This window comes from Lipophrys pholis (genome assembly GCF_963383615.2).
Source record: "Lipophrys pholis genome assembly, chromosome: 12".
Taxonomy (NCBI): domain Eukaryota; kingdom Metazoa; phylum Chordata; class Actinopteri; order Blenniiformes; family Blenniidae; genus Lipophrys; species Lipophrys pholis.
Genome location: NC_137641.1, coordinates 21645984 through 21659871, shown reverse-complemented (window position 1 = coordinate 21659871; position 13888 = coordinate 21645984). Strand labels below are relative to the sequence as shown.

The 13888-nt window shown below is 44.3% G+C and overlaps 1 protein-coding gene across 1 annotated transcript; it reads right to left on the bottom strand.

Moving 5' to 3' along the window:
* Positions 1-409: 409 nt before the first annotated feature.
* On the bottom strand, positions 410-13608 carry rfx3 (regulatory factor X, 3 (influences HLA class II expression)). Its single transcript, XM_080477657.1, has 17 exons — positions 13469-13608; positions 8444-8556; positions 8208-8296; positions 7261-7519; positions 5675-5749; positions 5224-5405; positions 4980-5099; positions 4757-4881; positions 4542-4657; positions 3405-3520; positions 3150-3304; positions 2921-3018; positions 2661-2810; positions 2372-2580; positions 2115-2268; positions 1721-1763; positions 410-1559 (listed from the first exon to the last, which is right to left on the bottom strand). The coding sequence occupies exons 2-17, from the start codon at positions 8549-8551 to the stop codon at positions 1279-1281; spliced, it is 2280 nt and encodes a 759-aa protein (XP_080333783.1). The 5' UTR covers positions 8552-8556; positions 13469-13608; the 3' UTR covers positions 410-1278.
* Between the last annotated feature and the right edge of the window lie 280 nt (positions 13609-13888).

Here is a 13888-nt window from a genome sequence, read left to right as displayed (position 1 = left end):
GCTCTCCGCAGCACACAGTCAGGACTACATGGACAGCTGCATTACAGGATAAGGCACTATGATAAAGCCGAGGTACATTAAATCCCTGACATTCCTTCTGCTCTGCAACATGGCACTGTGGGACAGGAGGACAGCTTCTCGTGCGGCCTGGACGGCTCACTTTTAGCTTGTTGGTTTGTTTTTTGGTCCACTGCGAACTTGAGTAATTTCCTTAAGACAAAAATACAAAAAAAAAAAAAAAAACCTGCAAAACCAAGGGAAACATGTCTTGTGAGTTGTTGTGTCTTGTGGAGATTACAGCTGGTCACGTCAACCTCACTACAGAGCATCTAAAACCAAAGGCAAGCGCTATGCACGAGTGCATAGGAAAGCTAGCATCAAGGTGGTGTTCTGTTTTTTTTTTTTTTTTAAGAGCCTTTCTTCAAAATCTCATTTCTAGTCACAAGAGGAGCAGCACACACATTTCATAAGGGAGAATTTTTTTTTTCTTTCCCCCCGTGGCTAAAAGCTATACGTTCTTTACAGCAGGTGAATTAATTGTTCAACAGAGCAGATAATGAGAATTACCAGAACGTCGTACTTAAATTAAAAAAAAAAGTCGTCCCTTTGATTTTTAGCTACATGCAATACTCAAGAAAGTTCAAACTAAAGTGTATCAGCAGTTGGAATGGATGGTGACATAATTCAGAGTAAAATTAGGAGAGAAAAAAACCCAAAAGAAATTCAGGAAAAACAGCATGATAGCACCGTGAGTTTTGCGTAATACCAATTCAAAGTACAGCCAAACTATGTACAATAGGTGGTCTTGAGTTGATCAATGCCTTTGCTCCACTGGGACTAGTGACATGGATTTGAGCTCTGAGACATCAGTAGTTTGAAAAAGTGGAATTTTCCTTTCCGGGAAAAACTCCGTCTCCGCCTTTCCTAAACAGTAAACATCTAACGGGTCAAATTAGTCCTTTTTTTCCCCTGCAGGTCTCTTCCACCAGCTGCCGCTTCAATTTAAGAGCACAGACCGACAGGATGACAACACATCCAGAATTTAAGCAGTCAGACAAGGACAGAGCACATCTTGGCCAGAGGATCATCATCTCGCCACTCTTCCACTGACCTGGCTGGACAGGGAGGGGAGAGCACGTCCACACGAGTGCAAACAAGAGACAACGCATGAGAGAGACGCAAACATCGAGACTTACACAGAGAGAGAGGGGGAGATATGTGGCGAGAGTGGGACAGCGAAAACGGGGCCCGGCGAGCTCGCCTGTGCCCGCCAGACGTTCAGACGGAGGCGTAGGTGTTGCCCGTGGTGCTGCAGTGACGGATGGTGGGTGTACCGGCGGAGGGGGTGAGGATGTGCTCGCTGTGGTCCTGCGGGGGCTGGGGCAGCGAGTGGAGCACTCCCGGCTGGACCACACCCACCACGGGGTGGGACCCGTCCTCTCGCGCCCCCACCTGGATCACCTGGATCACCTCGTGCTCGGACTTCTCGCGCTTGGCAAGAGGCTCGCCGGACTCCTCCGTGTCCTCCTCTAAGTCACTGTCCATTCCACTGTTCTCGTCTGGAGTGGGAAAGGAAGCACGCGCAGAAAAATGAAAGAAGCATGCTTTGCTTTAGGGAGGAGAAATTTCCAAGGCAACTTGTTCTTCCAATCAAAAATCATGCAAACATGTAAGAACTTTTTTTTTTTTTTTACGTTAAAGTTTAACGTTTAAAACGTACCTTTTTCAATGTTAGTCAGGGATAGGGTGTTGAGGCTGTCGAACTGAAAGAAAAAAAAAGAGACAGTGGGGGGACTTTAGTGGTTGTACGTTGACATGTCAGGGGAGATCCTCCAGCTCTTGTTATCGCAGTTTCTTGTTTTAAAAAGCAACTGGTCTTGCTTGTTTCATCTCTCATCAGTTCTCAGCTCATCAGTTCCCTCAAATAAAAGGTGACAGGTTTTTACAACCATGAGGGATTCCAGTTGTCTTTCACATTTTGCATGACACAAACTATAAAATGCTAATACTGTTGTTATTGTGATTGTATGTGTAACATCAAAAAAAAAAAAAAGGGAGGAAAATATGACTTCTGTGTTTATTGTTAAAAAATAAGGTGAGATGTAACTTTGTACCTCCCCCATGACACCAATGGGTGTCTCTCCAGTTGCTTGAGCCACACGATGTTCGACCAGGTAAAACATGTACTCGTCGTACAGCAGGCGTATCAGGTGGAAAGAACCGAAGCTGGCAGCACTGCGAAGAGTCAGGTCTCTGATCACCATCGAGCTAGAGGAACATATGGGAGAAAGGGATTTGTTGCCATGAAACAATGATTTCACATATTGAAATATTGAAGTATGCATGTTTTTTTTTTTGACTGTCCTCTGACCTGTAGAAGGACCATTTAAGCAGGAACTGCCGGGCCGCCCTGGGGAAGCTGGGCCGGTGCTCGTAGGGCTTGAGCACCTGAGTGACCACATTGTCCAGCCAGGCTGCCCATTGCTCCAAAGAGCTTTGCTGCTGTAGTGTGGCCTTGAAGTCCTGCTCCAAGTGCTGAACCACTCCCTCCTCACACTGGCACACCCATGATGCCTGCTCCTGTACAGCAAAACATGGAAAAGACGGATCACAATTGATGTAAACTTTTTCTGGAAAATCAAACCAGGACCTGTTCTGACCTGTACATTGGCAAAGTCAACACGGTTGAGATCACTCAGCATCTGGTTGATCTGCGATGTGTTTTGCAACACGGCACGTGCCGCCTGAGCCAGGTGGTTCAAAGATGTATATCTGCGCAATGTTTGCGCAAAGGCACTAACAGCAGCAATCTGTGGAAAAGAATGCGCACAAGCCAGGAGTTAAAATTCCAAGGACACATGCCTTTCGTCTGGCACTCATGAAGGAATGACATATATACTTTACTACAGCAGCAATGTACCTTGGTCTGGATCATTCTCTGTGGAATGGCATTCATGGCATTATTTAGCCAACCTTCCAGGCTTTTGGCAAAGTTACGAATGGCTTGAGTCAAGGCACCTGGAATAAAGAAAACACATGACAAAACAAACAAACAAACAAACAAACAAACAAACAAACGTGAGTTAATCCACAGGATATTTTAAACCCTAACAGAGCAAACATGATGGGAGTTTATAACAGTGTCTCACTGGGAATAGGTCTCAGGACATCAGGAATAAGGATCTCCACAAGGGCCTGGTACATTAAGTGGTCACAGGTGCTCATCCACTTGAGTACAGCCTCGTTTCTGCACAGCGCCAGTAGCTGTGATCGGGGGAGCCGTGCTTCAATCTCACTTATGCTGCTGCAGCGCCAACGGACGAGACATACAAAGCTTTTTATTTGATTTTCACGCTGGCTAATATGTGTTCCAAAACCAAATGTTCTGTTTAACTTGGCCTTACCTGTTCTCTGTCACAGTAGCTCCCTCTACAGTCTCAGAGGGAGTATAACGCCAGAATGTCTGCCACAGCTTCTCAATTAGGCTGAACTGGAGGTTGACGACCACATCCAAGATAGCCTGAAAAGGAGCAGGGATAAACAAACAAAAACAAAAAAAAAGAGAGAGAAAGGCATATGTGGGTGTTTAAAAAACATCAAACTATTTGAAGGAACTCAAAGAGCTTGTCAGGAACGATGTCTTCTTGTTTTTGTCATTTAAGTGAAATAACCATTTAAGACCCTGGTCATCACCTGTGGGTGACTTGAAGCCTGCATTTCCAGACATCAGGAGATTTGTTTTTTAAACACTTCACAACATGAAGAGGAACTTCTGTTTCTAAATGTCAGCAGCTGGCATTTCCGAATTTCTGTCACTATAAACACACGTGACCTTTTCAAAAGTTTCCATGTGCCTTATCCAGAAAAACTTCTTCAAAACTTGAGAATCTCTTGTTGAGTATTAGGTTTCTTTTTTTTTTTTTTTAATAAGAATGTAATTACATTTTGCCAAATGCATTAGTTTCATTATAAATACACGACAAGGAACAGACTTTAAGGTTGAAAAAAAAGAATCCTATTGGAAAATAAGAGTGAATGATGTGTGCGGTGGAGATTTATAGCTACTCCAGGAAAATCAATTGTGAATGTTCCACCACAATGTATTTTTACTGATATTGATGATGTTTTATCAATAAATGACCGTATTGAAGGAGGTTGCTTGGAACTATGAACACTTGCACACATGATTTCCACTCCAAACGACACAAATGTGTCAATATCTTCAGTGGCGAAAGTCTTATTTTATTCTAAAAGCTTTTTTTTTTTTTTTTCAAGGCAGTGGATGTGTCTGCCAGCGCGTGGTTCATAAGTTCAGGGAGCGACAGTCCACAGCCTTTCTTAGAGGCAATCTGATCGGGCTCCTATAAAAAGATTTTGCTGGTGGGACTACAGCCAGATATACTTTTCTGTTAACTGCCCTGGTTTTTTTTTTGCCATCCGATTTTATTCAGTGTGACGGAACGTAATGTGGATCGTGTGTGTGTGTGTGTGTGTGTGTGTGTGTGTGTGTGTGTGTGTGTGTGTGTGTGTGTGTGACTGACCTCACAGTGCTCTCTGTAAAGGACCTGGAGAGCTTTCACATCATCAGGGCTGATGTTCTCTGTATTGCTCTGTCCCAGGTCCAGATCCACAAAGTCAGGGAGTGCCCGTGAGGCATCTGATTGAGTAAAAAACAAAATTACAATCACAATACCCAGTATATTTCACTTTGTTACACATCATATCCTTTTGGCAGATAAGGTGAAAAGCCACTGACCCAGGAACTGCTGGTGATGCTGACTCTGTGCAATGACCGTCTGCTCTGCTGCACCAGGGTGCTGCTGGCCTCCACCTGAGTAATTCTCCCCAGGGCTGCCATCAAACTTCTGCACTGGCTTAAACCTGAGGTCACATGGCTCATCTTAATATCTATGAAAAGTCTCATACGTGTAGTGTGTGTGTGTGTGTGTGTGTGTGTGTGTGTGTGTGTTGCGATGTACCTCTGTTTCTGCTGAACAGGTTGCTGCCTGAGGGCCATGTACTGCATGTCTTCTTGGAGTCTGTTGAGTGGGGAATCTGGTTTCACTCGTATACCATAGTAATGATATTTGGAGTTCCCTCTGAGAGACAAACAGTTTAACATGTTAATTAAGTCAGATGAGTGTATGACAAAAAAAACAAACAATCAATTTAAAATGTGAAAAATGAAAAATCAAGCACACGGCGAGGATGAAAGTAGCTGACCGTGTCCCAAGGCGTCTTGTACGGAGTCCCATGAAGATGGAGCGGATGAGTTTTCCAAAAGAAGCTGCATTGACGGGGTCCAGTTTTTGCTCCTGGCAGTGGCGCAGATAATGATTGTAGAGGGTGGATCTTGGTAGGCTTACTCCCTCTGCTGTCTCATAATTGTCCAACAGCCACTGGAGCTATGGGAGGGAAGCACATGTTCCATAACTCAAATGTTTCTATATACAGGTCCAGGCAAAGACTTCTTATTATAATAATGCAACTTCTGCAAAAGTTTCTATTGCAGCCAGTGTATTCAAAAGCAATAATTACAATGAAACCAGCAACCAAAAACAGCAAGCACCACGCCGAACTCAAACGTACAGAGAATTAAGAAAGGCAGAAGAGCAAGAGAGTGATTTTAGCCGGAGTTAATTAGGCAGGGCAAGCATTTGGAAAAGCAACTTACATGGCTGTTGAGCAGTGAGCTTCTCTGACTGGATAAGCCCTCAGATTTTTGGAGCGTCTCAATCGCCATTTCAATCTGATAAACCACGAAGCACAGGAGAACAAAATGTAAGAGAGGGAAATAAAAAATAAATAAATAAAAGGAAATAAAGAGTTGATATCAAACACACCACTGTCCACAAGCAAAAAATAAGAAAAGAGGAAAACTGAAAAAGAAAATCCCAAAGCAAGCACCACTAAACCCAAGCAGAGCAGGACTACCTGTCATGTCAGGAAACTCATCTAACTATGAAACAGGATCAACTAGGAGCTGTGACTGTGGGCAACTTGCAGACACAACCTTTCAGGAATCCTTTTGTACCGACGCTCTGATAACAACTATGATGAACCAGAGGAAGCCAGAGTCTATTACAAAACTGAAACGGTGAGGCAATATACCCAGAGGATTCAAAACACCTGCATATGCACATCCTGGGGAACACCAAAAACCTGCTTAATGGAAACAGGCTCAAGAAGGTATTTGCATGCATTTTTCACCAACACCTTTAAGGATCCAAGAAAGTTGAAATGTCTGGGACTCTCTTGGTGAATATAAAACTTCTCACGATCATTTCTGGCAAGCTGGTGATTTCACTGAGACTAAGCAGCACCGGTGTTTATTAAAGCTCCAGACTGAGAGTACGACAGCATTGAGGACTAAATTGTTTTCATGAGGCTGGCAGGTCATTGTAGGGCAACAAAATTTACTCACAGAATGAGATGTACTGCATTTGGAAAATGCAGCATTAACCTTTAAAAATGGATTGTTGGCATTCAATAAACAAAATGAGTGACATATTGTTTGTTATTATTAGTGAGTGTGGTGTGCCAGTGTCACCCCGCACACATTTACTCTGCACAGAATCTGCCTTTTATGAGTTTTTAAGCTTTCTGCCGTGACTCACATTTATGTGAGAATATTGTTGGCCACTACAAGGTGTCAATGTGACGCAATATATGAAACATGATATAACCGAGCAGCCACATTGTGATCCCAGCAAAACCCGTCTGATGGACATCGATTTGACTTGTGTAAAGAAGTGAGGGAGTCAAAACATTTTCCCCTCCTTATCCTTTCTTTTTAGATCCTTTATGTCCTTTCATTTCTATCAAATGGTTGCAATTATAAATACATGAAACTGGGGTGGAAGAAAAGCCACTCGTTAATGAAAAGTTAAAATGAAAGGTTACAACTAACAAAGCTGGCGGTAGTTCAGTAGCCACAGAAACACGGACCCAGTGCACCCAGCACACACCAGCAGAAGATAATTGCCAGAGATAAAATGCAGACTGTACAATCACGAAAGAGGAGCACGCCAAAGTGGCCTCTATATCATGTGGCATAAGAGTATTACATGCGCACTAGAATTGGTCAAAGATGACAAAAACATGACAGAGAATCACAAACTCTGGATCTCAAAAGGGAAGATTTAAAGGCCGCTACAAAGCCTTCGCACAGCAGTTACGTGATATTAACAGATACACAAACGCAGGCCGGCAGAGGGTGATGTGTGACCCGTTTAAAGGGGCGCTTTGAAAAAGACTCACAGTGGCCGGGGAAGCTCGTGCTGTCTGGGTGGCGGGGTGGGGTCCAGCGTTGTCCATGAGGTAAGCCCCAGAACTGCTGCTGATTACCTGTCCCCCCGCCAGGCCCATGCTCATTCCTCCAGTGCCCCCTCCTCCATTGTTGGTCATGCCATGAGATGTCACCACAGTGGAGACTTGCGATGAGCTGCCCTGCGTGTCAAAGTAGCTCCCCCCGCTGTTCTGGCTGTACAGCTGCGGCTCGGAGTACGAGTAGGTTCTTCTGTTCACGAAGAGACATCAGCAGTAAGTCGAGGCGCCAAAACTGATAACACTGAAAAATCAAAACAAACCTAGAAGACAGTCTTAGCGCTAAAGTGACTTATACATGCCACTTTATCAATTTCATAATGTATTATGCTATTATACTTTCTGTAATAGGCTATGTTAGCTTGAATGTCCATTAAAAGTTTAATACCAGTCACCATCCAGCAGTTAAGTAGCATTTTTCTTTCATTTGTTTGCACACAAGCTTCTAGTGTGTCCACCTGTAGCATAAGCCAAACCGTGTGTCTGCTTGTATTGTCATATGTATGCATGTGCATATCACAGCATGGCAAAGACAGCTTAGGCTTGTTGAGTGGAGTGTGCGTGTGCGTGTGCGTGTGTGTGTGTGTGTGTGTGTAGCCCCATTCTTTAGACCCCGGGGACCCTCGTGTGGCATGACAGGCCTACTTCTGGTCATGTTCAGGTGACTAAGCGCAATCGAACACATGACTGCACACCACTCAGAAAAGAAAACACGGACAAAAAAAGAAAAAAAAGAAAAGAAAAAAAATGAATGCACTCCTGCCCACATCATGTGCTTGTGACATGAATGATGGCTTGAAGAGACTTGAGAGGAGAAGGAGCAGGCCACAGAGTTGTAGCGCTAATATTTGTGGAGTGGCGTAAGAGCGGAACTGACTCACATATTGCCGTTGGTGTAGACGCCAGTGTTTTCTTCGACATACTGCACCTGTGCTGGGTAAACATGCTGAACCTGTTGAACAGTCTGGGCCTGGCATGAGAAATTGCAAAGGAAAGGTTACAAATTAATTAGCTAATTTGCTACATTCGCATATTGTGCTGAGAAAAAGCAGACGGGACTGAATGATGACGGGGTTTAGCAAGTGCACGCAAATATGCACGGGCAGGCTTGATTTACCTGCTGCTGGACAGGCACCTGCTGGGTGGAGCCAGTAGGCTGGACAGGCACGGTGGTCTGAAGAGGGACAGTGGAGGTGGAGTCAGCGCCTGCTTCAGGGGTCTGCATGGCGCCTGAGAAAGAGGAGGAAAACACAGACTTACTGTCGGCAGTTAATAGTCTCTCATTTTACAATAAAAGGAGAAAAAAAAAAAGAAAACAAAACCTGAACAAACTCAACCTGCTGGTCTAACTGGCAAAACACCTCATAATTTAATAATGACACATAATAGCCTCAACGCATCACTGAGCCAACGGCGATGTAGTGCCAAAGAATTGTTCATCACATCACTGACGATGGACTTCTACAGATATAGATTTGTATTTGTGTGGCACTTGCAACAGGTAAACGCTTCTGTTACACTCTCTTGATTCACAACAGCAGAAACTCATAAAACTGAGTCATAAAACTCAACGCTACTGAACCACAACCAACTCGATGCTTCTCATCATGTGCTCAGCGTGCGTCGCCTTCATTAAATGAACGCGTCTGGATACGTCTTCAAAAAAAAATTAAAGAACGTTAATTAACACAATTGGTTTAGACCTGCGCTAAGAAAAAAAAAAAAAAAAAGGAGATACTTAATGAGGTGTAACGGGAAACATGAGGTGTCGTCGCAGACCCTGGTCTGCTTTGCTGAACTCAAAGCTACTCCAGCTCTTCTACACCAATCCTGCCCAAGCACCTGTTTCTGCCTTGTGGTACTTAATGTACCGGCGGCCTCATGCATCAGTGACACATGGTCCTGTCTCCATGTCCACAGCCATAAAACAAGTTAATATTTAACAAACTCCAAATAGATGCTGCTTCCCATTGCTCTGGCAGTCCCCATATTTACAGGTTTAATGTTACTTTACATTCACTACAAAAAAAAAAACCGGTTAAAAAAACAAAGGAAAGAAGATTCTAATTTCATGTCTTTACAAGGCAAGTTTATTAGCACTAATAAAATTACTTTATAGAGAAATTTGATCTCCTACAGTTCTGGAAAAAAAAGCAAAGCTGAAGTGAGAAATATTCATGAGAGCGAGAGGCAACACGGAGGGGTGAACCTTTGTTTGTGAGTTAATAATAGTATGGCTCCCATCACCCATTCCTTCCAGGGAAAGGCCTCCTCCTCCCCATCACAGTTTCCATGAACAAACCTCTCTTGGTTAATTAAGCTGGGTCTCCTAACAGCCTCAGACCTCTCTGGAGACAGCGTGCCCCTTTCCTTCACCTGCCTCTCTTCTTGAGACAAAGACGATCACTTTATTCACGTTGGAGTGACTCGCCGCAAAACACCGCGACAAAGTTGAGTCGAGCACACGTGTTGCACTACAATCCACAGACATCAAAACAGAAAGCATTGCATCCTGAGGTTCATTAACGCGATGCCTTCTGCTTTCAGCACTGCAGCACGGAGCACCTTTGGGAGGAGGAGACATGTCAGCAGACTGATTCCAGTCTAGCAGGTAGAAACATTAACAACGATTGCATTCCCGATCGCAGCTTAATGAAAACAGACCGAATCCAAGCAACTTTTTTTCTTCTTCACCGAAAGAGATTTCAAAACTCTTCAAAATATATACGGCACAGTGGAACTGCGGCCCCCAGCTTCCTGTATCCCAGTGCTGAGGGGGGAACGTGCAGAGAGGAGAATGTAGATGTACATTTTACAGTGCGGTTTGAAAGCCAAAGTGCACGGTCCCAACTGAGCCCACCTAATCGAGAAAAAAAGCCCCTGCATCACAGCCTCACCTCTACCCCCTCCACAAAGACACGCACGCACCACACACACATATACACACACACACACACACACACACACACACACACACACACACACACACACACACACACACACACACACACACACACACACACACACACACACACACACACACACACACACACAAACACACACACACATGCACACACACACACCTCCTGCCACACCATTCAGGCACTCCCTTGTGGCCCACTTAAACGCTGTGCTCCACTGAGCAAGTGCAAGCCCTACAAAGACACAGAGGAACAAAAGCCACCAAGGAGTGCAACATTTTGCCCCGAGTTTTCTCCCTTCGATTCCTTTTGCTAACATTACCGGCGACACAAAGTAAAGTGGAAAGCTCACATTTGTAGCTACAAGGAAATGGCCGGAGTTATAATTTGCCTCTCTCATAATTACGTGTGGCAAAAGTTGGAGTCCAACGCACTTTTACAAGAAATAAGAGACGGTGAATGGGGCTGAAAAGCACACCGCAGACAAAATCTCTCCATCACACACGGCGGCACGATCAGGTGCAGTACAACATGTGGATGGATGTGTAACTGGGCGCCAGGATGAGAGGGATATGCTAAGTCCTGTATTTGTTTAGGAGCTGGGTCTGCATAGTAAGAAATCTGAGAGTGATTGGTATTGCAAGAGCTGCCATGATCACTTTGATGCCTGAAACACTGCATCAATTTGTAAGGCAAATCTCAAAAAAATTGATTCTAATGCTTTATCGTGACAGCCGCGCAGGAAGCAGAAATGTTAGTGTCAAAATTCATAACAAAAGGCGAGCACACTGCATCTAGATGCACGCCGTTTATCTCAATTGCCAGATGTGGGCTTGAGAAGCAACAAAAACCAAAGAGCTCTAAATCTCCTCTTTTATCAACAATCTACATTACTGGTGGAAAGCTGTGGCAAATAACAAAACCAAACATGCAAGCTAAGCCATGAAAATGGCCGTCTGAATAATTGAATTAATCAGCTCCTCTTTAAGTGATTGGAAATGCAACAGGATCCAGGCAGCAGGTGGCATGGTACTATTTCTGCCCTACTGGACGACAGGTAAGTGGTAACACGATCTGATAACTAGCAGTTCTAAATCCCAACATCCTGTTATGTTTGTGTGTGGGTGGACTGGGCGACCTATTTTAGGCTGTGTATATACCAAGTGATTAATACATTTTCCAGTATTCTGTGCTTTACGTGCAAAAAAGGCCGAACTGATCAGTTTAAAATTCACAAATTCATCAGCTGACACCGACAGGCCTGCCTCACATGATTCACAACTAACAACTTGACTTGAAAGACGACCTATTTAAGAGCAGACAATGATGAGTGGTAGTTTATTTACTGCAGGATATCTTTTCTGTGGTAAACACCCGCAGATAAGCCTAGATAGTTGGGAGTCTCACAATACTCAAGATGCACCTGTCCTCCCTTCACCTTGCCTCACTGCAAACACACACACACACACACACACACACACACACACACACACACACACACACACACACACACACACACACACACACACACACACACACACACACACACACACACACACACACACACACACACACACACACACACACACACACACACACACACACACACACACACACACACACACACACACACACACCTTTTGGGAATCAGAGTTTGCAGGTGAACAATAGACCCAGTGGACCTGGGAGTAATTGTGATGCAACTTTGGGAAACCTATTCTATATGAGAAATTCTGGAGGGAAAAATGTTAAAATAATAATTCATTGGGTATCTAACTTTAGTAAAAAGCTATTTCCCAGTTCTGCCAAGTAGAATTGTCTAAATTGTTATTTTGACTTGAATTGGTTCAAAACTATTAAAGTTAAATAATTGGTGGGGGGAAACATGCTGCATTTACACAATTTACGTGTTTATGTGAAATCGAAACTAGTACATTCTCTGATGATCACTTTGTAAACCATTAGTAATATTTCATCTCTGTCCATAAGAGTGATTGGTAATTGTTTTGGTCAATTGTAATTATCAAAATATTATCAATGAAATAGTGGTTGCTTTAATGGATTATAAGTTAGATCTTAACCAAATGTAAACAGCTAAATTAAACAAACAGATGTGAGGCTGCACAATGCACACAATGAAGTTAACATCTGCATTGAAATACACATTTATTACATTTTTCTCTTTAAGTTTCGGTGAACGGTGCACCTGTGCTGCAAAACGAGTGCCTCCATCCACCTCCCAACATATAAAGAGAAAGGAAATCCTGCGCGAAATCGTGACAGTATTTAATGCTAATCAGTTACAAAATTAAATAAATAAAAAAACAAACGCCGTTTTCTTCGAGGGGAACTTGTGAGCGCTGTTATCGGGCAGCTTATCGCAGCCATCTGATGCCACAAAGAGGGCAGATGGAGAGCTAGCGCAGCTATCTTGCTCCCTAAGACAAAAGGGAAAGTAATGGCTTAGCTATTGTCAATAGCAGTGAGAGTCTGGAGAGCTAACGCACAGCACTCCCCGCTGCTAATTCACGTCCTCGCTTTCGGTCACCAACAAGAGCCGAGCAATCTTAGAAACAAGCGAGGGATCCATGTTAACATTACACCCCCCTCCCTACCCCTCCACTCCCCCCCCCCTAAAAAAAAAATGAAGATACTACCAACAGGCATTGTGAGGAAGGAAGCATCGCTGGCGTTAGCAACCTAGCAACAACAGACACCTGCTCCGGCTCCAGCTGACCAGTTAGCATCACTGAGTGGCCGCGACTCGCGCTAACACTCACCACACCAAGTTTAGACGCACGAGTTGCACGGGAAAAGCCGTTTCCTACCAAACCCTACGCGTCTGGGTGACTTTAAGCCTCCGGTGAGAAAGGAGGACAAAGTGTGGGGGGGTGGTGGTGGTGGTGGAGGTGGAGGTGGTGGTGGTAGAGGGGTGGGGGGGGGGGGAGACTAGCCTCTGCTAGCGCCCGGGACCCCCTCACAGCAGCGGGTCTACCCAGTTAGCACGCAGGCTAACGCGTTACAAAGAAACACCCTCGCGAGCGAACTAACCAGCGATCCGCCGCGGCTCTTCATCCAGCGGCGGACACGAAACACACCGTAAAAAAAAACCCCAAAACAAAATAAACAAAAAAAACAAAACAAAAAAAACCACAAAAAAAAGCCCACCACACCGGGAAGCGGGAAGCGGCCTGGAAAATAAGTGAAGAATTGATTCAAACCTGAGCTGTGGACTGGTTGATGGAGATGAGGATGGTGGAGGAGGTGGTAATGATGGAGCGAGAGGTTGTTGTTGGTGGGTTACAGTCGCCAGGACTACGGTGACTATGGCGCTGCCTCACCGGGCAACAGTTGCTATAAAACTCACCGGCAGCGCGCAGCCGAACCAGGCAGGTGGGAGGAGATTAAAGCGCACTTTAAACCTCAACGCCAAACAAAAAATAAAAAAATAAAAATCACACGGAAATACATTATTTGTCCTCACAAGGCTGTTTAGCACACCCAAGCGTGAGGGTTTGGTCTCGTTTTTGGAGACTTTTACAAACCTAACATGCCGTAGATATTTGATATTTCTCAAATAAGACGCATTGTTTAATGTTACATCCAACACCCATTGATTATTCTCGCAATACTGACTCTTT

Bases quoted from the DNA above. Each gene is read 5' to 3' on its own strand.
- rfx3 (XM_080477657.1), bottom strand. From the start codon at position 8,551: ATGCAGACCCCTGAAGCAGGCGCTGACTCCACCTCCACTGTCCCTCTT. The intron at 4,658-4,756 runs GTCAGTGGCTTT...TTACTCAATCAG, and splicing joins GCATCACCAGCAGTTCCTGG to ATGCCTCACGGGCACTCCCT. The intron at 2,581-2,660 runs GTCAGAACAGGT...TTTGCTGTACAG, and splicing joins TTGACTTTGCCAATGTACAG to GAGCAGGCATCATGGGTGTG.